At 38.3% G+C, this 25,573-nt stretch overlaps 2 protein-coding genes and 1 long non-coding RNA gene across 4 annotated transcripts in view; all 3 read left to right on the forward strand.

Annotated features, from left to right (window-relative positions):
• LOC127872616 (serine/threonine-protein phosphatase 6 regulatory ankyrin repeat subunit B-like) overlaps positions 1-1,654 on the forward strand; it is a 32,981-nt gene extending 31,327 nt beyond the window's left edge. Inside the window, exon 5 of the mRNA XM_052415944.1 lies at positions 1-1,654. This exon is cut by the window's left edge and continues 319 nt beyond it. Within this exon, the coding sequence (XP_052271904.1) occupies positions 1-489 (489 nt within the window). The 3' untranslated portion in view covers positions 490-1,654.
• Positions 1,655-12,028: 10,374 nt separating this feature from the next.
• Positions 12,029-18,724, forward strand: LOC127871571 (uncharacterized). 2 transcript variants are annotated; one of them, XR_008045455.1, is made up of 5 exons: positions 12,029-12,473; positions 16,228-16,300; positions 17,093-17,200; positions 17,584-17,706; positions 18,109-18,724. It is a non-coding gene; the product is annotated as an uncharacterized LOC127871571 (long non-coding RNA). The 2 variants fall into 2 exon arrangements; XR_008045456.1 differs by lacking the exon at positions 12,029-12,473 and adding an exon at positions 12,510-12,739.
• A 2,909-nt stretch (positions 18,725-21,633) lies between these two features.
• On the forward strand, positions 21,634-25,248 carry LOC127871569 (uncharacterized). The gene is made up of 3 exons (XM_052414631.1): positions 21,634-21,869; positions 22,733-22,837; positions 23,587-25,248. Exons 1-3 carry the CDS (start codon positions 21,771-21,773, stop codon positions 24,070-24,072), a joined length of 690 nt encoding a protein of 229 aa, XP_052270591.1. The 5' UTR covers positions 21,634-21,770; the 3' UTR covers positions 24,073-25,248.
• Positions 25,249-25,573: the final 325 nt, after the last annotated feature.

Below are 25,573 nucleotides of genomic sequence, written 5' to 3' on the forward strand. Positions count from 1 at the left end.
ATTGTGAAGAGTCTGGTCGGCGCATGTGCAAATGTCGGATCTTGTGACAAAAATGGCGACACGCCATTACATGTTGCATGTAAATATGGCTACATGGAATGTGTTAAAGAATTTTTGCATCCGCGTTCATCGCTCGCTGAACGAAAGAATATGTCAGCAAGAAACTTCGAAGGTCTGACTTGCTTACACATTGCTTCAACAAACAATCACGTCACCATTGTTGAAACTCTCCTCGAAGCGGGTGTTGATATCAACCTTACGGAAGGGAAAACGGGAAGAACTATACTTCATAATGCATGCATAAGCGGAAATGTGATTATGGTCCGTTTGCTAATTAGAAATAAAGATTGTAATTTCGATGCTCTGGCTTACGACAGTCTAACGCCGTTTGACCTTGCGTGTGTTCGAAACCACGATGAAATAAGTATGATTTTGGCGGCTATTGGTGCACAACACGGAACAGATGTAATTGAGTCTCGCTATAAATGACTCAACTACTAAATGCTTTTGAGGTACGTCTTCTTACACGTCTGATTAATATAAAATACCCACTATTGGTTTCAACCGAAAGAATTGTGTATGTTTTTCTTATGTCGTTACATGAACTTTTTCAGCTTTTGCCACAAAGCTGTTTAGCTATTTTTAAAGGAGTTATCGCTGCATCATATAATTATATTAATCCGAAGTTATTTCATGATACACTTGAATAAATGCGTCATATGGCATTATCTAGATTTATTATCTATAGAGAATATGACCTTTCAATCGAATGTAAAATGCTCGATTTTATACTCGAGTAGTAGTGGTAATTCGATGTTAATTAAGTTCTTCGCGCATAGGACTTCATTATTTGAATACCCGAAGTAAGTACCAGCCTTCCTTCCTACAAGCAACTAACTTGGTGGACATTCAGAAGTTGTGGCGAGATGTGATTTGAATTTTAAACAAGGTTTTTTATCTGGAATATGTAGATTCAAAATGTAGATTCAAAAAACGCTGACCTGTTTGATCCGCCGATTACAGTTTCGTTAAAATAAAACGATATTAATCTGTGGGTGTGAACTGCCGGATTTTTCCCCATCAGTCCAGCACGGTGATTACACGGTGATTACAATCAAACCTCAACTTGTTCTAGGATCGGGTATTCAAACTGATGAGCGATATTTTGTCCAGTCACTCTGATAGCCGAACAACTCTTTTGATTCAATAATATTTGAATTCATGTGCGCGACGTGATATAAGCCAACAAAACAGTTTTGTATGACGTCTAAAACGTGTTTATATATTAGTTTTGCATTAAACACGAAATATTGTGCGTTTTTAGAGTTGACCATAACTCTTTCCAGTAATGTGATGTTATTCATGTACATGTTTGAAATATTTGAACAGCTTTTCCTTCCAATTAGCAGTCAAATCCAGTGTTTTCATCATTGTCGGAGATGAACACATTGTTCGGTCGCTTACGTATCATTAACATTCTGACAAGGCCATTTCAATGGACACAATTCTATTATTTGAAAAATCCTTTATGTTTATATATTGGTTTTGCGTTAAGTGAATTCCTGGTTTTGTTAAAAATGTCATTGCTGATGGTATGCACATTTCTACCTCGAAGATGTATACTTGGTATTGTGTAAATAAAATCTTAATTTGTGTTATTTGCAAGCATTATCTACAGATCGGATCTTTTTCCGCACAGCTTTTCAATCAAGCACGAATAATCCATTAATCGTATGATATTGGTAAAACATACATTTTGTACACATGCGCAAGGTAATTATAAAATGAGTTCATCATTAATAGCATTATGCGATTAGGCTTTTTATAAAGATAAAATACCGATAGCCAATCGTGTTGCGTTTTCATAACTCGGGCCGAGCAGCAGCTTAAATAATGAACACTATCGTGATAGATTTACTTTTCAAGTCCAGTAAGGAATACAAACTTCATGGTAACTTTTATCCGGTTAATTGTATTGGAATGACTCCACAGTCATACTTAAAGAATACGTTAAAATATCTTTACTCCGAATCATATGATAAATATGATGGTAATAAACCAAGCTTCAGCTGATTATTAAAGTAAATATATATCGATGATGAGAAAAGGAATGTCTCCGTTATAAGAAAACAACAAAATGGTATCTTACTTGAAGGATTAACAAATTAAATATTTTATATGAACTAACTGTACGAATTTAAAAGTTCAATATAAAGTAAATGCTATAAAATGTGTTTCATAATAAGATTTTTACTACAGTGGTAAAACTGGCTGAGCAAACTTTGCTTTTGTTCTGGGTGTGTTAATGTTTTGTTTTTCTCAAATATGAACATTGGTAAACTCTAGTAGTGTAATGAACACGATAAATCTAATTTTCAATGGCAAAACATTGAATGACAATTATCTTGGGACAATACACAACGGCTTATAATCACAAAGTTTACACATTAAAGAAACTTAAGTACCACATTTTAATGATAAATTCATTGTTTCACTGATATGTATTAAAGGTTTAACCAAGTAAACTGTTTTAGGGCCTATCCAATGAAATTGGATATTTTTCAATAAAGAAGCACTTCAGAAATCAAAAACAACATGGGGCCCATCGTTTGATTGATTCAAACTACCTATATTGTTACGACTCAGGGGTCCGTCTTATCAAAGATCGTACGACAATGTTAACTTACGATTGAATTTTGTAATTTTAAAATATACGTGATTATGATTTGTATGTTTCAAATATAAAGGCTATTTTACAGCTTCTTTGATCATGAATGGAAATATTCAACAAAAGTAATTATAAATGTGACAGAATGTCGTACGATCTTTGATAAGACGGGCCCCAGGTCTTTACTCCAAGAAGCCGAAAGACGGTAATGTTTAACAGTTTATTGTTTAACATCTAACATTTTACCGAACAGAAGTTTAACAACATATCAATGAAATAACCGCTGAGCGATGAGCATTATTTTTATATAATCTACGTGAAAATTTATATTTCAACATGAGGCATCATGGTTGATAAATCAGCGTATAAATCATGAATATAATAAAAGTTAAGTCTTTGTAAATGAAAGTCTCTTTACTTTACTACGCAAACTCGAGTTAAAGAAATATCCGTTGTTTTAAAGCTCAAATGTTAAAGTAAATTTAATAAAACTTTTAATGCCAACCATCTTATAAGAAATCCGCTTATTAATATACGTCAATGATGTTTCGTCAGTTTTAAAATTTTGAATGTTTCTTGGCCGAAAAAGAGCCTTACTTATATACTCAAGGGTTGCCGAAGGCCGAGGCCGGTGGCCGATGGCCGAAACAAGTGGCCGACGGCCGTGGCCGTGGCCGATAATACAGAGAAAAAGCGCTAAATGTGCCGAAAATATGACGTCACGGCCCATTATGACATCATTAAACAAACGACTAGTTGAATATTCCTGCTAAGAATGGAATTTTACGTATAAGAAGTGTACAAATACTTACAAAACTATGGATTTTATACATTGTGAGTAAACAATTATTTCTTCTTGAGGATATTTAACAAACAAAGACTGTGTCAATACAAAAACGACTGGTTACTTTTCCTTCAGAACGGATCAAGGACAGCGTAAAAACATGTTTTGTAATGTAAAATGTAAACAACATGGATACATGTCAAAATGTTCTGAATGGGAATTGGAGCGACAGGCCATCCTGGCGTTCATGAACAGACATGGCCTGTCGTGGCAATTCAGGAGCACCAAATAGGTACGACTTAACATGTTTTAACAGGTAAGTGTAACATTACATATTTAAATTTCACAACACGATAAAGCTGGGGCATTACACTACCCCCCACTCAGCATGGCAAAGCTCCTGCTGCCATATATATTAACATATAATACAATCCCCAAAGTAACAATTGCAAGTAAAACATCTAACACTAAACACAGAAAATTTAAACAAACAACTAGACATCTATTTTAACGAAAGTTTAAGTCCACTCTATTTTGCGAATGTTAATGTTTAAAATTTCACTCAAACGTCACTTTGCGCGCACATATACACATAGACACACGGTCACTGATAGATCATAATGTATGTCTTATTACGATAACAGTTTTCAAATTATCTTCTTCATTGCTGAAGTCTTGCGCTCTGGGTTGGTTCCGCTCTCTTCACTTTCCGCACAACGCTGTTCAAGGTATGGCGATTCTCGCCGTCATTGCTGCGCCGCCGCTTGCTGCCTGTACTCCTACCAGACGACTGCTCTCGCGCCCTGGCCTTAACGTCTAGCTTCCTCTCGATGCGTCTGACCTCTTCAAGCACGCTGAGCACCTTTCGCTCAGTCCTGACTGCAGCCCTCAGATGCTCTTCCATGGTCCCCAGCATCTTCTTGAGGAGGTCTTCCGCCCTTGACGGCAAATCCGTCTGAGTTCCCTGCTGAACAAAACGAGACCCAGGCCTGTCCACGACGGTCCCCGAAAAAAGTGGATCACATATGTCCGAAACATTCGGCAAAACATTGACGTGCTCGTCCAGCAGGGGAGTAGATAACGTCGACGATTTCTCAGGTGTCATCTTCAAGGCGGGTTTAAGGATTGACGCTTGGGGCAAGGGCAATTCAGGCAGGAATAGACGCCGTTCGGAGGAAGTGTGCAATGTAGACTGCAAAGCTGACGGCATTGTCACAGAAGGAGCTGAAGAGGAGAGTGACTCCGATGAGAATAGCACCTCAGTTTCCGAAGCCATCAGATCCAAGCTGGGAAAATAACTCGGCATAGTGAGCGAGTATGGAGACACGTATCCATCAGGTTGCATGGGGGAATGTGTTGCTGCGCTTGCGCTGCCCAAGGAGGCTCTCGACAATGCACGTGCTGGACCGCTTGGTGCAAATGCAGACTCCGGCAGTGGAAGGCTTGTTCTTGCAACTGGACCAAAAGCTTCTGGAGTTCGACGAACCACCGGCGTGGCCACGGCAAACGCGGAGTCAATGGTGCAAAATGACGACTTGTCCAAGTAATCTTCCTGGGGCCCAAGCCTACCAAGGGTTAGCTGATCAACAGGCTGTGCGGTCGACATCGACTGGCTTAAACCAGTGGTTCGTCCGAACACTACCGCCGACTGAACCGTCGACGGCGCGCAGGCAGCAGGAACGCGGCCCCGATGATGGTTTACCCGATCCGATGTCAGAGTTACTGGCGCAACCATTCGCGTTGGCTGGTAAATCAGTTGCTTAGGTAAGGTCATGGTTGTTGTAATCGGCATGAACGTGTCGGTGGGCGGTCGCTGCGATACCACCTGCATGGATGCTACGCTTGGTGACGCTTGCACGTGTCGTTCACCCGTTATCATAGAGGCCGGAAAAGTCTCTTCTGTCAGCCATGATGGAAGAGCGGGCCCTGCTGTATTGTTAGGGTTTTCCTCCTGGTCGAACCATGCGTCATTAGCCGAGTCATCTATGGTCCTCAGCAAGGTCTAACTCTCTTCGCGGGAAAGCCGTATGATGTCCGAGTCGCCAACAAAAATGGGATACTCAGCCTTTTGCAGCCAGGTCAAATAGTGCTTCCCACCTGCCATGGCCTCCTCCCTCTGGTGACGCTTATACCTCTGGATGTGGCTTTTAAGCGTTGCAGCGTCCTGACACCTGAAGTTGCAAAGGGTGCAGTAAAACGGAACCCTGTCGGCCGGTACGTGATCACGCATGACGTGGGAAACGATTCTGTTCTTACGTCCATAACGTGGACATCTTCGACACTGGTAGACCCGTCGATCCAGTGGCTGAGTCTTGTCCTAAAATAACAACCAAACATCCATGTACAACTGTTCTGAACTGCAACCATGATGCCTATATGTGTGTGCGTCTTTTAATGTTAAAGTGAACAAAGGTCAAACCTCTCGACCTCATTAAACGTTGGACTGCGTGCAATTACATGCGGGCTAAACGTTTCTGCGCTAGCAATACCCAGTTCGGCGGCTCACGACCGGAGTAAGGCTTAATTTTATTATGGTGTACGACGCGTTTTACGCCATCTACGTTGATTTGTAACTCAAAGTTTATAGGTGAATGTCTTTTCACGATCAAGTATGGACCGTCATATGCTCTCTCCAGCTTTGGACACACACCAACCGAACGCGTCTCATGAAGGCACCACACCAGATCACCGACTTGATACTGGTGGAAATGCATTCTTGCATCGTATATCTCCTTACTCGAGTTTGCAGTTTTATGAAGGTGCTTACGTGCGACCTCGTGTGCCTGCTCGAGCCTTAAACGCAATAGCGCCGCGTAGCCAGTGGGACTTACTGTTTCGCTAGGTACTGAACTCGCGCTACCAAATATTACCTCGGCCGGCATACGTACTTCTCTACCTAGAACCAGCATGTTGGGCGTGAGGCGAGTTGACTCCTGAATGGTGCATCGGTATGAACCGGCCAGGCAGCCAAGGTTTTCGTCCCAGGCGTCTTGCTCTCCTACCAGGAAGGCACGAACCATACGCATAAATGTTCGCATAAATCTCTCCACTTTGCCGTTGCCTTGTGGGTGGCGGGCACTTGTACGCGTTTTCCTAATTTGCAGAAGAGCGAGAACTTCCTTCAAAACTCTACTTTCAAACGCCGCACCCTGGTCGGAGTGGATGGACAATGGGGCGCCCCACCTTGAGAAAACGTGATTCAATAGTTGGTTTGCACACTCCTCGGCGGTTTGAGTGGCAAAGGTATGACCTCAACGTACTTGGAGAAAATGTCCGTCGCTACTAAGATATACCGAGCACCGCGTTGCGTTATTGGAAATGGCCCTGTAAAATCAATTGCCACTATATCCCAGGGAGCACCGGCCTTTAAATGTCCCAGGGGAGCCTTCGGCGTCTTTGTCGGCTTCTTATCAGACTGGCACTTGTCGCAGCCAAGGACGTGAAGCCTGACATCGACTTTTGCCTCATACCAGTAAAAACTCTGACCTAGAAGGGCCTTAGTCCTTTTGATGCCAAAATGACCGGCCGGCAATGCATCATGTACGAGAAGCAACACCTCTTTCCGTAAGCTTGAGGGGACAATAAGCCAAAGTCGGTCTTGAGTACCATCCGCACTTTTGAACTGCTTATAAAGCACGTTCTCCTTTATGCAGAGAGTATCCCATATGACCCAATAGTGACGAGTTTCCGGACTCCTAGTTTGCATCTCGTCGCTAGACGGTTTTACGCCGTCACGGATAGCAACGTAAATGACGCTGATACCTGGGTCCTGAAGCTGCAGTTTTGCCATATGCTCAGGTGTGTACAAACGAAGCCAAGGCGGGTCCTCTGTTTTAGATGCCGTTTCAGTAGAGGTGCCGGCTTCAACCTGGGTAACTGCCCTGCAAGGGGTCAGCTCTTGTGGCACTTCCGGTTGAACGGTTTCCCGATTTACTTTGGATCCAAATTTATACGGAAATTTACCTGGCCACACCAGTTCCATGCACTCCGCCAGCCGCCGGCATTAACGACAGGGGCCACATTTGAGGGGTTCGGTGGTGTCCACTTCGCTGCACGTGCAATCGCGAGGGGACTCGCACAACCGACTAAGTGCATCACAGTGGGGTTGCTTGGAACCCATGCGATATTCGATGGCAAAGTCAAATGGAGCTAGTATCTCAAGCCATCGCGCTATCTTGCCGTTTGGCTCCTTTAGGCTAAATAGCCAAACAAGCGACTGATGGTCACTACGGACAATGAAGTGTCGTCCCAGTAAATACTGTCTATAGTATTGTATAAAGTATACTGCGGCGAGCAATTCTCTTTCAGTTACGCAATAATTTCGCTCAGCCTTATTGAGAGACCTACTCGCGTACCCTATTACGCGTTCGCGTCCATCCTGTATCTGAGCCAACACCGCGCCAATACCAATACCCGAGGCATCCACGTCCAAGTAAAACGTACCACCTTCGTTAAGGGGGTACCCCATTACCGAAGGGCTCACCAACGCATGTTTTAGATCATTAAACGCAGTTCGACAACTATCGTTCCACGCGAACTCTGCACCTTTTGCCGTCAGGGCCACTAGGGGCTTTGCAATCTTTGCAAAGTCTCTAATAAAACGACGGTAGTACGAGGCGGTTGCAACAAATTGCTTTACCTGCTTTGCTGTTTGGGGGACTGGCCAGTTAATTACCTTGGCTACATTATTTGGGTCAGGCTTTATGCCTTTGGCGGACACGACGTGTCCGAGGAATGTTACCTCCGTTTGCAAAACGTTGCATTTATCTGGGCATAGCTTCAAGCCCGCATCTTTAATACGACTCAACACCTCGTCTACCCTGCTCATATGCTGAGCCAAATCTGCGCCAAACACAATGATGTCGTCAACGTAAACTAGGCAAGTTTCCCACTGCAAGCCCTGCAGAGCAAGCTCCATTGTCCTTTGAAACGTGCTAGCTGCATTATTGAGGCCGAACGGCATGCGAGTAACCTCATACTGGCCAAACTTGCACACGAACGCGCTTTTCGGGATGTCTTCTTCCTTTAGCGGTATCTGAAAGTACCCGGAAGTGAGGTCAAAACTGCTAAAGTACTGGGACCCGGACACCGCGTCGAGGCAGTCATTGACCCTGGGCAAAGGAAAACCATCGGGTTTTACGAGGGCGTTTACCCGTCTGTAGTCAATGCATGGGCGTACCGCACCGTTCTTTTTACGAACCAACACGATCGGGCTTGCCCAAGGTGAGGTACTTTTTCTTATGACCCCTTTACGCATAAGGTCTTCGATGGCATTTCTCTCCTCGTCAGCGTAGGCCAACGGTACCCGCCGAGGGCGCTGCTTAACTGGAGCGGCGTCCTCGGTGTAAATAGGGTGTTCTGTCAAATGCGTAAGTCCCAGATCCCAATCATCCTTCGAAAAGGTGTCACTGTACTTGACCAATAAGCCTGCCACCATGCTCTTTTCGGCGTCCGTTTTACCCAGCGTTGATCTGGTATACAACCCAGTCAGATGGACAGGGATATCTGCTTCGCTCGCTTTGAGAAACATAACATCCGCAGGAGACGACTGGGGACTCCTTAACTGGACCCTGCGAACCCTTGCTAGGCTTTCCTCGCCTTCGTTTTCCTTCTCCGTTAATACAGTCACGACCCTATCGATCCTCTCTGCATACGCGATCTCAGCATCTTGCTTCAGAGCGACATCAGCCGCCTGCGGATTGAGAACCCTAACCTTGCATGTAACAGCTTTATTGATATCAACCAAGGTCGCGCCCATCATGAGATGATACCTGTCTTTAAAGCCATCGGTTGCTTCTATTAAGTACTCGGCTCGGCTATCATCGTCATCGCTTTCTCTGCGACCTACGAAAACATCAACCAAAGCCTCAGACTTGGCCGGTACGGTGACGTCTTCTGCGACTGTGACCTTTCTGTAACGCGACTCAACTGCCTTCTTAAAGCACGGTATTTCTACTCCACCAAGGACAACAACACCCTTACTTAACAGTAAGTCGGCTGGACCATGTTCACTGCCCACTAGGACATCGTACCCCAACAGCGCCTGGTCCTCTATCTCGGCAATTACAGCATCGCACTGCAGCTCCACGTTGCCCAAGCAAAGATTTAACCGTGCGGTTCCCCAATCACGGATGGGTGAGCCCCCAGCTCCCATCAATGGAGCGCTCCCCTTCAACACAGGTCTCTTGCACTCCGGTATTTGTCTGTATACACTATGTGCAATTATCGTCCTAGATGAACCTGTGTCAGCCGTGAAGGCACCCCTTCTACGGAACCCCTCAAGTACACCCCGTTACCCAATTTAAGGTCAAAATCACTATGCCCAAGTTTTGGCATCTCGTCACTCTACTGATTATCTGATTGGCCCTCATTTCCTGTGACTAACGTGTCTAAATGGACCTCTCCTCGGGCGCACGAGAAGGTCCTTGCCCGTTTAAATGCTTCACTTCGTCCATGCCCTTAGTGGGACATCGCTGTTTCTCCTCAATCGCATTCCTGGATGGGCATTCTCGAGCGTAATGACCTTTGTTATGGCATTTATAACACTCCACGTTCAGTCTAACCCCTTTTCTAAACGGGCCGGTTGCATCTCTATCCTCTAGCTTCTTCAACCGGGCCAGTATCTGGTTTAGTACATCGTGCTGATCATCTTTAGGTTGCTCGCTCCCTGATGCGTTCAGTCTTCGATTTGGGGCATCAATGCGTTTAATTGGTTTGCTTTCCGGCACTCTGTTTACCTGTTCCGTCTGTTCGTAAGTGCCGTCGTCCACTGTACGTCTGACATGAGACTTGTAAGGACGGTCCTGCTTACACCCGTTCTTTACCTGAATTAGGCTCACTACCTGAAACACGGCCTCCTCTAGATCTTTGGGTTCTTTGTGATATTCGACTTCGAACCTTACGTCTGAATCAAGCAAACCATCCAAGAACTTCCTTACCAAATCTTCGTTTCGAATGCCACGAGCACGATTTGGGTGTGCCTTATCATATAAACGCTGCAGTTCAGCGTCATATTCTTCCGCTGTCTCCCCTTGCCTCTGGTTACGTTTACTCAGCTTTGCGGCGAAAGCTTGAGGGGTTTCAATGACCCGGTACCTGGCAGTCAGCTCATATACCAAATCGCGATAACTCGTGAGAACTCGCTTCGGCAACTGGGTGAAAACGAACTCACTTGCCTGGCCTTCTATCCTAGGCAACAAGTTGTCCAGCCTCTCGTCGTCCGTCCACCTGTAGCGCGACGCGATAACGTCAAATTTGGCTGACCACACTGCCCAGTTTTCCTTACCTGTGAAGGGGGGGATTTTCATTTTGCTCAAACCCCATGTCGCACTATGCATTACCCTCGAAGCGGAATTAGAATGCATGTTCTCACTCTGCACTGCGGCCGGAAGCTGGGTTGTGTGTACGTGGTTGTCCTCTACTGAGATACACCCTCGGGCAAAGTATTGGTCGCCCCTTGCCCCAGATACTTCATCTGCAGTTAGTTCTCTGATGGGATTACGCACCTCTACGCGTCCAATCATCGGGGGTGCTCCTTGGGTCTGACGCCACGCCCCCTCCCACTGTGTTTCAGAGGTGAGGACACGCCGCCTATGTTCAGCGGCATTGGTCTTACAAGTGAGATTCTCATCCATCGGCGCAGGACCACTTGACGCTTCGTCCCTACTTCCGTTCTGCTCCTCCCATGGGTTATATCCCGTGTTACATACATCGGCGTGCATGCCTGGTTCCCGCCCGTAACACGAGTAATTGGGCCTGTTGTGCATACCATTGTTGAACTCAACATGTCTACTGCGGTCGCCTGAAGCGGGGTTTAAGGCGTGACTTGTCCACCCTTGCCCCTTTATTAGTCTGCCCGCTGGCCTACATGGTTGATCCAATATTGAGCGGTCATGCCCCTGCGCAGTATCACCTACACTGCTCTCAAAAGCCTGTCTAGCCAGGGCATTGTCATTTATGTCCGGAAGTACGTGCCGATCACCCGTACCCACCGATGTTTCAGTTGAAGCAAGCCTATTCTGATATAACCCAACGACCCTTGTTAGCTGTTCAATGTCCCGAGACATCCCTTCAATTTTCGCTAACATCTGACGAATGGGAACGACTTCCGGTACTACTAACCCGAGAGGAGTGGTCGGATACGGCATCGACGGTTTCAAGAGACTGGTCCCTTTTGCACGGGCTTTTGAACGAGATGACCCCCTCACTATCGACTTGTTGCAAAGTTGCCATTGTATCGTTATATAATACCGAATGTGTTCAAAATCGCGAAAACAAAAGTCTCTTCGGAAATATAAGTTCTATCACTGGATCTGTTATGAAAACAGATCCTGCCGACAACGCCAAAAATTATGTTACGACTCAGGTCTTTACTCCAAGAAGCCAAAAGACGGTAATGTTTAACAGTTTATTGTTTAACATCTAACATTTTACCGAACAGAAGTTTAACAACATATCAATGAAATAACCGCTGAGCGATGAGCATTATTTTTATATAATCTACGTGAAAATTTATGTTTCAACATGAGGCATCATGGTTGATAAATCAGCGTATAAATCATGAATATAATAAAAGTTAAGTCTTTGTAAATGAAAGTCTCTTTACTTTACTACGCAAACTCGAGTTAAAGAAATATCCGTTGTTTTAAAGCTCAAATGTTAAAGTAAATTTAATAAAACTTTTAATGCCAACCATCTTATAAGAAATCCGCTTATTAATATACGTCAATGATGTTTCGTCAGTTTTAAAATTTTGAATGTTTCTTGGCCGAAAAAGAGCCTTACTTATATACTCAAGGGTTGCCGAAGGCCGAGGCCGGTGGCCGATGGCCGAAACAAGTGGCCGACGGCCGTGGCCGTGGCCGATAATACAGAGAAAAAGCGCTAAATGTGCCGAAAATATGACGTCACGGCCCATTATGACATCATTAAACAAACGACTAGTTGAATATTCCTGCTAAGAATGGAATTTTACGTATAAGAAGTGTACAAATACTTACAAAACTATGGATTTTATACATTGTGAGTAAACAATTATTTCTTCTTGAGGATATTTAACAAACAAAGACTGTGTCAATACAAAAACGGCTGGTTACTTTTCCTTCAGAACGGATCAAGGACAGCGTAAAAACATGTTTTGTAATGTAAAATGTAAACAACATGGATACATTTCAAAATGTTCTGAATGGGAATTGGAGCGACAGGCCATCCTGGCGTTCATGAACAGACATGGCCTGTCGTGGCAATTCAGGAGCACCAAATAGGTACGACTTAACATGTTTTAACAGGTAAGTGTAACATTACATATTTAAATTTTACAACACGATAAAGCTGGGGCGTTACAATATTAAAAGTCCAACCGCCTGTTTGACGCCGAACGCCTACACGCGATACCCCACATGTGCGTTTTTTTAACCTAGTTAATTAATGAAAACTAAACTTGCATTCTCACAATCAATAGGAGTTTATAGGTTAGTGAAGAATTCCAATACAATTAGGCAAAGGATAAAACACATGACACACGCTTTGGCTCACAGGTGGTTAGCGTGTGGCTATGATTTTAATTAGTGAAAACATGATTTTGAATGATAAATAATCGTATTATAAAGAAAAATCAACTTTTCTGGAAAAAATCACTATAAAATGCGAAATCGCCCGAAAACGGGGTACATCGCTTTGAATAGCCATTTCTTCATCAATTGTGCAGCGGTTTTCATGAACCCGGTCTTATTCAACGCAGAAATAAATGATTTGTTTTGGGAAATGTACAGTATATATTTTGTTATATTTCGGACCAATGAAATCACCCTAGTGTTTAAAATGTCAGTTAGTTAAAATGTATGTAAACAAAGGTTTCAAACGGCGCTGGACAGTTAGTTTTGATGCATAATGCGACGGCAAGCACGGTAAGAATGCTTTTTTCATACGTTTTATTGAATTATGGTATCGAGGTCCGTGAACTTTGCAGGGAAAATACCTTTTACTCTGTGAAGATTTCAGTCTTAGATTATGTCTGATCGATGTTAAGTGGGTCATGCGAGTTGTGTATCGTGTTATTTCTTAAAAGTTGACTCAGTATTTGTTAAGATATTGCAAGACATGTACATTTCCAGAAAGGAAATTCATATCTGCGTTGAATAAGACCGAGCTCGTGAAAATCGCTGCACAATTGATGAAGTTATGGCTGTTCAAAGCGATGCAACCTGTTTTCGGGTGATTTCGAGTTGAATGACTTGCTATATATATATATATTTGATAGAGAATTTTTTTCAGAAAAGTTGATTTTTCGTTAAGATATATATGATTATTTATGATTCAAAATTATGTTTTCACTAGTCAATATCATAGCCACACGCTAACCACCTGTGCTTTGACTTGCGCATTGCCTTGGAACGCGATATGCAGTCCATAGCATAAAACAAAGAATACAATTTAATTTACCTACTTATCTGATAGTCAATGGTAGGAAAACCAAATACAGCAGGTTTTCATTTCCCTCGATGAAATAAACAATAAAATTAACCCTATATGAAATCATATGCGGTTTGTCTGATACTCTTGTTTTAATGGACGACTGTTTTAAACAGGCAAAACAATAACAACAAAAAATAACGATTCACCTTTAATCAGGTTATACTTCATCAGCGAAACATTAAAAACACGTGAACATCCGTCCAATCGCCATTAAATTTATAATTTGAAATACTTAATGTTCGAGATGAAAATATATATTCATGCTTTTCAATGTCGCGTTTATTCATAACGGCCATTTCGCAACACTTTACGCATACAAAATATCAATACTCCGTCCAGAACAAAGCCAGTTGAATGCCTTCATTGCGGTTGAATAGACTGACTCGTCCGTTGGATATTATTGGCTCTTACTCTGTTAGCTTTAAGAAAAGGTCACTGGACAATTAATGAGATATATATATACTAGTAAGATGATTGCGGTATGTATTCTCTGGGTGTAGATTATCATTAAAAGTGTTATATATATATATATATATAAAAGCTGACATAAAATACAACATATCATAATATATTACACTTATCAAACTAAAATGTATCTATTTAAAGTTTCAATAATTATTATGTTCACTGTAAAACTATACTTATCTATTTACATATTAAAACTTTAATAATTTCTGCTAATCAAGACATTTAGGTATTTGTCTAAAATGGCATTAAAACATGACATTTAGAGTTGATGTTTTCAGGTAACTTTACAAACTATTTTCCGTTAATAAACCAGTATATAAAATAATAATAATAACAAAATAATAATATAATCTTGTATCCTCCCTTATCAAATATGAAAAGTATAGATTAGCAGAAATTTTCAGATATATCATAAAAATAATCATTATTATAAAAACAAATTGCATGCATCACATAGATTAAAATGTATGAATCCGTTAAAAGATCTAATGTGCAGAGTATTCTTTCTTATTTTTTGTATGTTACAGCAGGCTTTGGCCAAAGTTTTAATCATATCTGGATGGGTGAACAAAAACTTATGTTTATCTTCTTCACACATAATTGAGAAGTTAACGTCAATCTGCTCGGCTTTATTAATTTATATGTTTCTATCATATTCGTAGATAGGACATTATAACAATACATGTGATTCAGATTCTACATTAGATTAACATAATGGACATAGTCATTTTCTGGTAAATTTTCAAAACGGCCAGTTTCTATTCTAAGTTGGGCTACTCCACATCTGAATTTGGTTAATGCGGACCTATGTGGAAATGACATATTCAATTTAAAATATTTTTCTACGACATATTCATAAAATTGTTGTTGAAATGAATAATACTTATATATATATATATATATATGTCACTATTTGTTCGGTCAGAAATGTCATATGGTATATCCTTGTTTAACAAAACATCATTTATCAGTGTGTTTTTTTTTATTTATTCTTAATCAAAAGTTAAAATATAAGTATGTACAAGAGTTTAAAAAAGTACAGGCAAATACAGGGTCGATAGATAAATGCCTAGTGCGATGTGAAGAAAGATTTCTATTTGTATTTTTCATTTTGATATCGCTTTGATGATTTTGTAATAAAACTGTACATGTTTCTATAAGATATGGATGTCCCAACATTTCTGTTAACTGATTATATTAAATAGGATCATTAATCAGGCATATCGGGAAAAAAACGAAACATAAATTGCTTTGGTGTGGTAGCATAATAGATTTAGCCGGGTGCCCCAAGAGGTCGCCTGTTCGAATCTCGGTGAAGGCTTTTTATCATACCACCTGAATCTTGCTATTTAAATTACACTATACTGTTCGAATTATTTAAGTTTTGTTTGTTAAAACATTAAATAACATTTTCAATAATAGGAAAACTGTTAACAAAACCCTTAACATGTTTGTAGATGTGTATAAAAGCAATTTGTCAGACCGATTGAACGATGTTCGATAACCGATTTTCCCGAAAAGTTAATAGACAACAAAATGTTAACTAATGTAAATTGATGTATTCAAACAAAAACCTGACTTTTGAAGCCTGAATAATAAACATATTTTCGCTATTCGCCATGAACTGTCTAAAGAGTTTTAATTACAATAAATATAAACATATACTGATATGCATCGATAACTGGTTACGTTCATAAAATACTAAAGAAAAAGTTAACATCTTAAAATAATTGAATGTGCATAAATTTCCTTGATTAAACATATATATACACAATAAAGCACCGCTACAAGATACGAAACTATAGATACATACGTATTGAATAATATATTGCAGACCATATCTGATGTACTGCTGCCACGAACAGTACGGGAGGCACAAGTATTCGTCATCATTTTACTACTTACAGGTTTGTGTATAAGAGAATATTTCAATATTCTAAGTTTATAGATATTTTTGTCATAATTATTTCTCAGATAACATATTGTAAGAAATGGAGCTTTATTCGAAATAAATCACGATTGCCATACTTTTTAATTTTTAACAAAAGTATGGGGATCTGTATTAACTTCACGCCGATGGTTATCACATCAGTTCGATACTCTCGCGTCTCACCTAGTTCAGTACCCGTTTCCATGAACATGTGAGTTAGGTTGATGGCTACCATACCGGACAGGAGGGGTTTTCTCCGGGTTTTTTGGCTTTCAAAATTGAAAATCTTTCATTAAAAACCAAATGACTTGCAATTGGAGCTATAATTCATAATTCATGACAACTGTGGGAATCTTGTAATATGGTAGGGGTGCTGGAAGAGCTTTGGATGCTTAAGGACCTCATAAACTTCAGGGAAAAAACTCGTGTGTCAGTCGATTTGGAACTGAATATAAGATCGCCTCAGAATATGGAACATTAATTATCAAATCTTGAACAGAGAGCAACTTGATGGAAAATAACTTCGGACATTTGTTTAAAGCCTGATTCCTTATAGACATACCTCTGTCAGTTACGTGTGGTCCATTGTGGCCTTTTCTTATGGATTAGATGTACACTGTTTTCTCAACAAAATAAAACATGTAATTTATACTTAAATGTTTATACTAAAAACATCAAATCAATTTTTAACAACTGTATGTACGATAAAAAATTGATGTCACTAATGCAGTTTTTTGTGCGTTTAAAAGATTGTATCTATTTCTTATAGGAGTTTATACTATATATTTCTTGACGTATGAGCCAAACATGTCGACGATTCCAAGCCCTCGATTTGTGACACGCACACCTACTACAACGCCTCTGACACCGAAAATAAGTAATAATTGATGTTATAAATATTTATAAAACTACTTATTTAATAAACCTGAAAATAATCGTAAAAAATAATGTTTTACATTTCCACATGTTAATGAAGGTAAGATATCAAGCAACATGATTGATTTTAGTTTTGCCGAAAGCTTTTAATAGTCTGTTCTGTTCGTTCAACATTTCTAAATGTACATAACAACTACATGTAGCATACGTTATTTTATGATACTTGTGTTTCATGAATGTATTAACTATCGAATGGAAATCAAACCAAAAAGATCGGCCGTAAATATTTCAAATTCAATATGTAAGTGTAATCCAACATTTGTGTTTTTAGGAAAAGTGCATTTGTTACATTGATGCATATAAACATTATTATTACTATTTAAGTATTTCCGGAGATAAAACGGTTTTCTCCAATCGTGTTTACTGATCCTTGCAATGGGACTATAGAAGATTCCCGTCGAAATACAATATTTCACGGCTACGAAAAGGTTCAGGCATACATGGCTGGTAATATAATACTCTTAATATAAACATGTTAATGAACCGTTTTATTCATAACTTCGTTCAAACGAACATTTTTTATTATGAAACAAAACAAGCAACTGATGTGATTTGGCATGTGCAAGCACTAGTTTTGTTACATTACATGGCAAGGAGCGTGTTTGTAAATTTAATGAGCACAAATGCTTAAACAAGTCGTAATAACATGTCAGCACCTGTTTGCATTCAACGTTGTACGAGCCAGTTTGAAACTACATAATACATGATTGTCCTCAAAATACAAACAAATGCACGCAATTTGTGTAATAAACACATGTTATATATACAATACACGTTTGCAATATATTGTCCTTTTATAAATATGAATATGTTTACCGCATAACTCGTCATATTCAGTTTATATTTCAGAGTTTTTCATTAATCAAGCGGATGATAATGTTCTTGCAAGGGACGCCGACCCTGTGTTCGTGTCTGGTGCATCATCGAATCATGCACAAGAATCGATAAGGATGTTTAAAAGCTTCAACAAAATTGTGAGGGTTACAAGACCAAAAGCGAAATTTATATTTTATGATCTGGGATTAAATGCAGACGAACAAGAGCAGGTAAGGCAACACACACATCACACTGATATTCGGGAAAAAACACATAAAATACTCCATACCGCTATATTGGATATTTTCTTTGATTAGCCGTTAGCAAAATTTATGTTTTGATTAACGTCTTAGTTTTTTTCCTGACTCGTTGTTTTGAGAACTTCCACTAACTTTGATAACAATTTTGACCGGAGCATAACCGTTCATTCATTTTCGTGTCAATATTTTATTTTCGCAGTCCTTCATCAATACGTGAATATGAAAGATGGTTTTTAAATATTTATTGACAAACTGTTACTGGTAAATAACTCTTTTTGCATCAATGATAACAAATGTAATAAACAAAGTTGAAGAAATACGCCGATTTGTTTACTTTTAATCGTAACCGAACCAAAATACAACACTGAATGGCTTCCCAGCCATGTACATGACGTTTTGCCATGATTGAATGTTCGACTGTACAAACGGAAATTATTTTATATTTAACCAGGTTTTCCGAAGGAAAAAACTGGTTATTAGATTGGCGAATGCGGGCGGGCTTGCGGGCTGGCGGGCTGGCGGGCTGGCTGGCGGGCGGGCGGAACAAGCTTGTCCGCCCTCTAATTCAATTAGTTTTCATCAGATCTTTATGAAACTTGGTCAGAAGTTGTATCTGGACAATATCTAGGTCAAGTTCAAATATATGGGTCATGCCGGGTTAAAAACTAGGTCACGGGGTCACTAGGTGCGTTTTAAACATTGAGCATGATGTCCGCTCTCTAATTCAAATAGTTTTCATCCGATCTTTACGAAACTTGGTCAGAAGTTGTATTTAGACAATATATAGGTCAAGTTCGAATATGGATCATGTCGGGTCAGAAAGTAGGTCACGGGGTCGAAAAACAGATTGATTTTGAAACAATGGTTGTAATTGTGATGAACAATCAGTAACAATGCACATTTTGAGTTGCAGTTGTCACCCTTTATCAGCCTTTTTTTATTGAAAACCTGATTTTGTGACAATTTGTCCCTTGTTATTCTTATTTTGTTGATGCCATGTTATGTTTTTATTTCTTCTAATCTTTTCTCCAGTTTGTTATTCATCAATGTTTTATCTGATTTAGCAATACTGCCCATACACAATTATATAATAAATGCATTTGTACCGAACGCAGAATGGTACTTTCTTAAAACGTTTTCCTTATTTCGTTCTCATTTAAAAATGTACAAATTAGTTTAATGTATGTTGCATATGTTGCATCAAAGTAGGAGGGGCCTAATAGGCAATTTAAATCACTGTATGCGTATACATTTTTGTCAACACACAGCGCACTTAATTGGATAAACATTAACACAAAAAATGAGCATAATGTATCATTATATACTAATTATATATGTTCGGAATGCGGAATAGCTAACATATTGTAACATATGCTACAGCGTTAACGTCGTACTTTGTGTATATTATAAAACATTACCGGATTTATTATTATTTTTACGACAGCAATAAAACAATTCTATTTGCAATGTTAATACAAAAAAAGACAATTTCTTGTTGTTGTTTTCTGTATTTATACATTAATACTAAAATATTATACCGGTAACTGCGCGTTTGGTCTTTATTTTCTATCATCAATCATCACTTGGTTTTACCTATCTGCACCACAAATTCAATTAATATCACATTATGAACGAGTGTTTGCCCATGTAAATATGGCAAATGCTAGACTAAGTGTACATCAATGGCAGCTGTTAAATTGTTTAATGCGACGTTACTTTACTTCGTCGCAATTATCATATGAAAAGGTGCTAATGTGCACATTACAAAAGTCAATTGCAGTGTCCGTGCAATATTAATGTGTCTGCGATTGTTTGTGTGTTTGATTTTTATTTCGCCTATAACTGTTAAAGTGGGGAAAAATAGCTCGATTCGCGTCAATAAAGACACAAAGTACAATCGCATACCCATATCAAAGACCTATAAATAGTTTATATGTCTTTGCCCATATTAAGTACGGGACTTGCTTCAAAATACTGGAATTGTAGATGGATGGATGTCAGTAAATTCAAATGTATTTATCCCTACATTTAAAATCAGACTTATTGATATGTACATAGGTGTGAGGTGAATTGATTGAAATGTAAAAAGTTAATTTACATTATACAAAGAGTTACAACTTCGATTTGAATTATCTGATAATCCAAAACTTTAATTTAAGGAAAAAAAATATTAAAATTAAGACTTTCGTCCTGTATGTTTAAATTAAATCTGTGAGACATTTAAATATTCCTAAAAACGAACGCAAATGAAGTATATGTAGCTTAATCGAAGACGAGCATCATTTTGTAAATGTATGTCCTCATTATACGAGCATCATTTTGTAAATGTATGTCCTCGTTATACGAGCATCATTTTGTAAATGTATGTCCTCATTATACCAATATTAGAAAAACTGTTTATCAACACATTTTATTATAGCCGACATAGTATGCATGCATTTATACTTTTGTTAACAAATACTTTCACTAAAGTTCTAACGAATCTCGCGAAATATTGTAAAATAATGTTTTTTAAATGAGAAATGAGACATTGAATGCAAACGTGGAGTAACGTAATAGCCTTAGTACATTTTTTAAAACATTTAATATACTTTTTTTGTCACTTTCACATTGCTATGCATGTGCTTATTGCTTATAAATTGTCAGTTATGTTTTTATTACGATGAACTGGACTTGTTCAAGTCATATATAAACTTTCTGTTCTGTTCGTTTTATATTATGTTGTGCTTTAAAAGTAATTACTATCAGTTTGGAATAATGCAAAAAATGTCATATATTCACAAAAGGACGAAAACATGTGATTCAAACGAGCCAAATAACACTTATGAGTAATACAAGTATTAAAATTTCGATTCCTGTATGGATATTCAACTCATAAATCGAAATCGGTAAAATGATATGACCGACTATTCATCGATAACTGGGAATACATGTGTACTTCTTACGGGTAAATCCGGTTTTAAAGGGGCCGTCCAACAGATAAAGCGTCGAATCGACGCGATTCGATATTTTGGGAAACTACGAGAATTGCTTATATAGCTAAACAATACTTGGGGTTACTTTTTTTCCTTTTTTTAAATTTTATTCTTGTTTTTTTACTGGAGATTTATAGTTCAAATGTTTGAATTTATCAATATAAAGCATTTGAAGCATTTAATGACAAGCTTCAATACATGCCAAAATCTGTTGGACGTCCCCTTTAAATCCGCTGATATGTTAAAGGCTTAAAGTGATATTATGGGCATCTAGCAGTATATGCTTTGTTTATAGGTGCCTATCGCAACCCTTGTTTATTGTTGGTGTTTTCACTTCATATACACGTATATTTGTAAATGCAGCATCAACATACTAAAACAATATCCCGGAAATAGAAAAATAATGCATTTGATTATCAACCGTACTTTCGTTTAGACAACTGACGACAGAAATGATTCGATGTACGATGTGAGTCTAAATGTAGTTTTCATGCAGATTCGTTCATACGACACAAAGACACAATTTTGTTTCACGGATCATTTCGGCTTAGAGGACTGGGTGAGTCATGTAAAAATACCGAATATAATATTATTTTTTTTTATAAACAAATGGTAGCGAGATAAGTTGTAGATAATTGGTCAGTTACCACATTTAACAAACTAGTTTGACATGTTAATTCTTTTCAGCGCAATTCAATAGTGAAAAATGCGCATAATATCAGTTTAACAGTCCAGCGGTAGCATATAGGTTTTCGCATCAATCGTCTCCCGGAGAAGAAAATATTTTTATTTATTAACATTTTAGCTATAATAATTATATAAACATATTCTATACATCGCAGTTTTGTTAGCAATAACATTAAAGGACATTTTGTAAACATACGAAAATCCGTGAACTGGTTCGTTCATTTTATTGATGAAGTTTATACAAAGCATTTAACCATTTAAAATAGAAGTATAAGTGTTGTTGTTTTTCGGCATTGAAAATAAATTCCAAATACCTTGAATTCAATCAGACGATTCAACATTTCTCAATTTACATATTTTTCAAGATGGTAATAGTTTATACAGACCATTAGTAAACCATCGTCTGCAAGAGTAAATATTATTTCTCTGCAAGTTAACGATGGATGCATAGTTGTTTAAAACATTCATTTATATTTCACATTATTCACATTATTGTATTCTTAAAAAAATATTTCGATTATTAAAAATAACATTATTTTATAGTTAATACAGACCATTAAATCATCGTCCGCATGAGTGTGGAAATAGTTTTTCTTGTCAATTTAACTATTGATTGCGTTGGTATTAAAAACTATCATTTATATTTTACATGAGCGTCATTGTATTCTTTAAAACAATAATTCGATACTTTAAAATAACATAATTATTTTGTACAGGATTGTATTTTTCCTTCAGATAAAAGCAGTATGCCAGTGTGATTTCAGAACATTTCCATTCGCACGGTTTCCTGAACACGTGAAAATTCTGCAAGGATACACTTTTAAGCCTCTTATAACAATGGTATGAATTCAAGTATTCAAATGTTTGTTCTATTAGGCTGAAACGAAATAAAATAATTCGTAATGATAATCATAACAGTAATAATAATAATAATAATGATAAAAGTATCAATAACAATTGTAATAAAAATTATAATAAAATCAGCCATCATCATCATCATCATCATCATCATCATCATAATCATCATCATCATCATCATCATCATCATCATCATCATCATCATCATCATCATCATCATCATCATCATCATCATCATCATCATCATCATCATCATCATTAGTAGAAGTAGTTGTAGTAGTGTAGACGTAGTAGAAGTAGTCGTAGTAGAAGTAGACGAAGTAGTATTTGTAGTAGTAGTAGTAGTAGAAGTAGTAGTAGTAGTAGTAGTAGTAGTAGTAGTAGTAGTAGTAGTAGTAGTAGTAGTAGTAGTAGTAGTAGTAGTAGTAGTAGTAGCAGTAGCAGTAGTATTAGTGGGACTAGTAGGAGTAGTAGTAGTAGTAGTAGTAGTAGTAGTAGTAGTAGTAGTAGTAGAAGTAGTAGTAGTAGTAGTAGTAGTAGTAGTAGTAGTAGTAGTAGTAGTAGTAGTAGAAGTAGTAGTAGTAGTAGTAGTAGTGGTAGTAGTAGTAGTAGTAGTAGTAGTAGTAGTAGTAGTAGTAGTAGTAGTAGTAGTAGTAGTAGTAGTAGTAGTAGTAGTTGTAGTAGTAGTGTCGCCGTATACATACATTCGTATTTCATACTTCTGTTAACAGATGGTGTTGAAAGATAATCCCTTCATGGTATGGATGGATGCAAGCATTAGATTTAAGACATCCAACATATCTCAACTGATAGAGGACGCCAGACGGCTGGATCTCGTCTGCACTCTCTGTGGGCCCTCGGTGGCTTTCCGAACGCTTCCGAAAACGTTTTCATACTTTGACGAGCAGCCATGTGCTTTCATACGCTTAGGCGAAATCGGGGGATTTTTTTATATCCTACGCTCCACTCCTTTTATCATGGAGAACGTAGTGAAACCATTGGTGGCATGCGCCCTTCTTTTAGACTGCATGGTGCCAAGTGATGGACCTCCTCTAAAATATCTTGCCGGCGGAGAGGACCTCGTGTATGGTAATTGTCATAGGTTTGATCAATCAGTATTGGCAATAGTGTTATATCGCTCGTTTGGTACCGGTATATATAACCGAACGCAAGCATTTGATAATAAATACTTTGAATATAATCCAAATGCAGAATAAGTATTTGCTCATTAACGTGATTTTATTATTGTTCTCCAATATAAGTATTCCAATTTTGTTCAGAATGGAAGTCATTGCTTTTATTGGCTTTTTTTATTGTTCTGCTGTAAATTTGTGTAATTTTGTTTTATTTGAATACGGTTTCATTACTTACTGTTGCACTTGGTTCAATACCTTGTGACAAGACATTATTTGCATATTTATATACAACTTTGTAGCAAATTTGTCTTTATAACAAGGCATATCATCCATGTGATATTTATTTAACCTGTCGGGCTTATGTAATGGTATGTTTCAAAAGAGTACTACTTTTTAATGGGCTGAATACTACGCTCAATGCAACGGGGTTTGGTTGATGTTTCCTTATTTAAAACACTATGAATCGTTGTATTGATGTCAAACAATAACAGGGTTTCGCATCGGCACATGTCATATCGACTAGTTACATCCCCTTTCGACTTTTTTTCTGTCAGCTCTATTCTCCATTAAAATACAGTAATCGTGTACTTTATTTTCTCAATAATTTGAACTATTTTACAGATAGAAGAAACCTCACTAAATAAATCAAAAACGGTTTTTGTTCTTATTGTTTTAAATAATATAAAGAATGACATGTCATGCAAAAAATCGAGCATTTCGATAATTATGGATTGTACAAACAGAGCTAGAATGAATACCTGCTGGTACAAACAGAGCTAGAATGAATACCTGCTGGTACAACAGAGCTAGAATGAATACCTGCTGGTACAACAGAAACTAGATGCATGGAGTAATGGGTTACCTTTTTTCTGAAAACAGAATATATTAGATGTTTCCGATTTTGCAAACGATAAGGAAAAGAATCTGGTTTCAACTAGGGACTTTAATAAACTAAATTGTTTATTTCAAAAGCATATTTGCGATTTTTACAACATTATTTTAAATCTTTGAACAAATACAATAGAACAGTGAATGCACGCAAAACTATTTTGAGTCGGATATAGAGCACAATTCCATAATTTGGTGATGTGGTCATACTTTCATTTATTGGCATGTATTTATATTATTATTATTATCTATATACTAAAGCTGCAGATATTTTAATTGGGTTAATGTAATTTTTTTTTCAATATGAACGAACGGTATCTACTAATATTTTATCTATTGATTTTAAATCGAAATCGCATGTACATCAATTTGCACATTCGTCTTTATGTAAATAAAACGCATGCTTAATCGAAAAGGCCTGTTTGTTTAAATATCATGCACACTTGTAAAATTGTTTTATTGCTTCTTAATAAAGATATGCGACAGCTTTTAAGTAATGTAGCCATGCGTGTGTTTTAGGCGGCTAATGGCGCGCACCGTGGAAAATGACGTAATTGAGTCGCGGTTACATACATTTAATTAACGTATGTAACTGTCTTATCAAACAGATCAGGTGCAACCACAATGCTATTTTATGCAGTAGTGTTTCCAATGACGAAACAAATCTTGGCTACTAACTTGTGTTGAATGGGTC

Source organism: Dreissena polymorpha, chromosome 3, assembly GCF_020536995.1.
Source record: "Dreissena polymorpha isolate Duluth1 chromosome 3, UMN_Dpol_1.0, whole genome shotgun sequence".
Classification (NCBI taxonomy): domain Eukaryota; kingdom Metazoa; phylum Mollusca; class Bivalvia; order Myida; family Dreissenidae; genus Dreissena; species Dreissena polymorpha.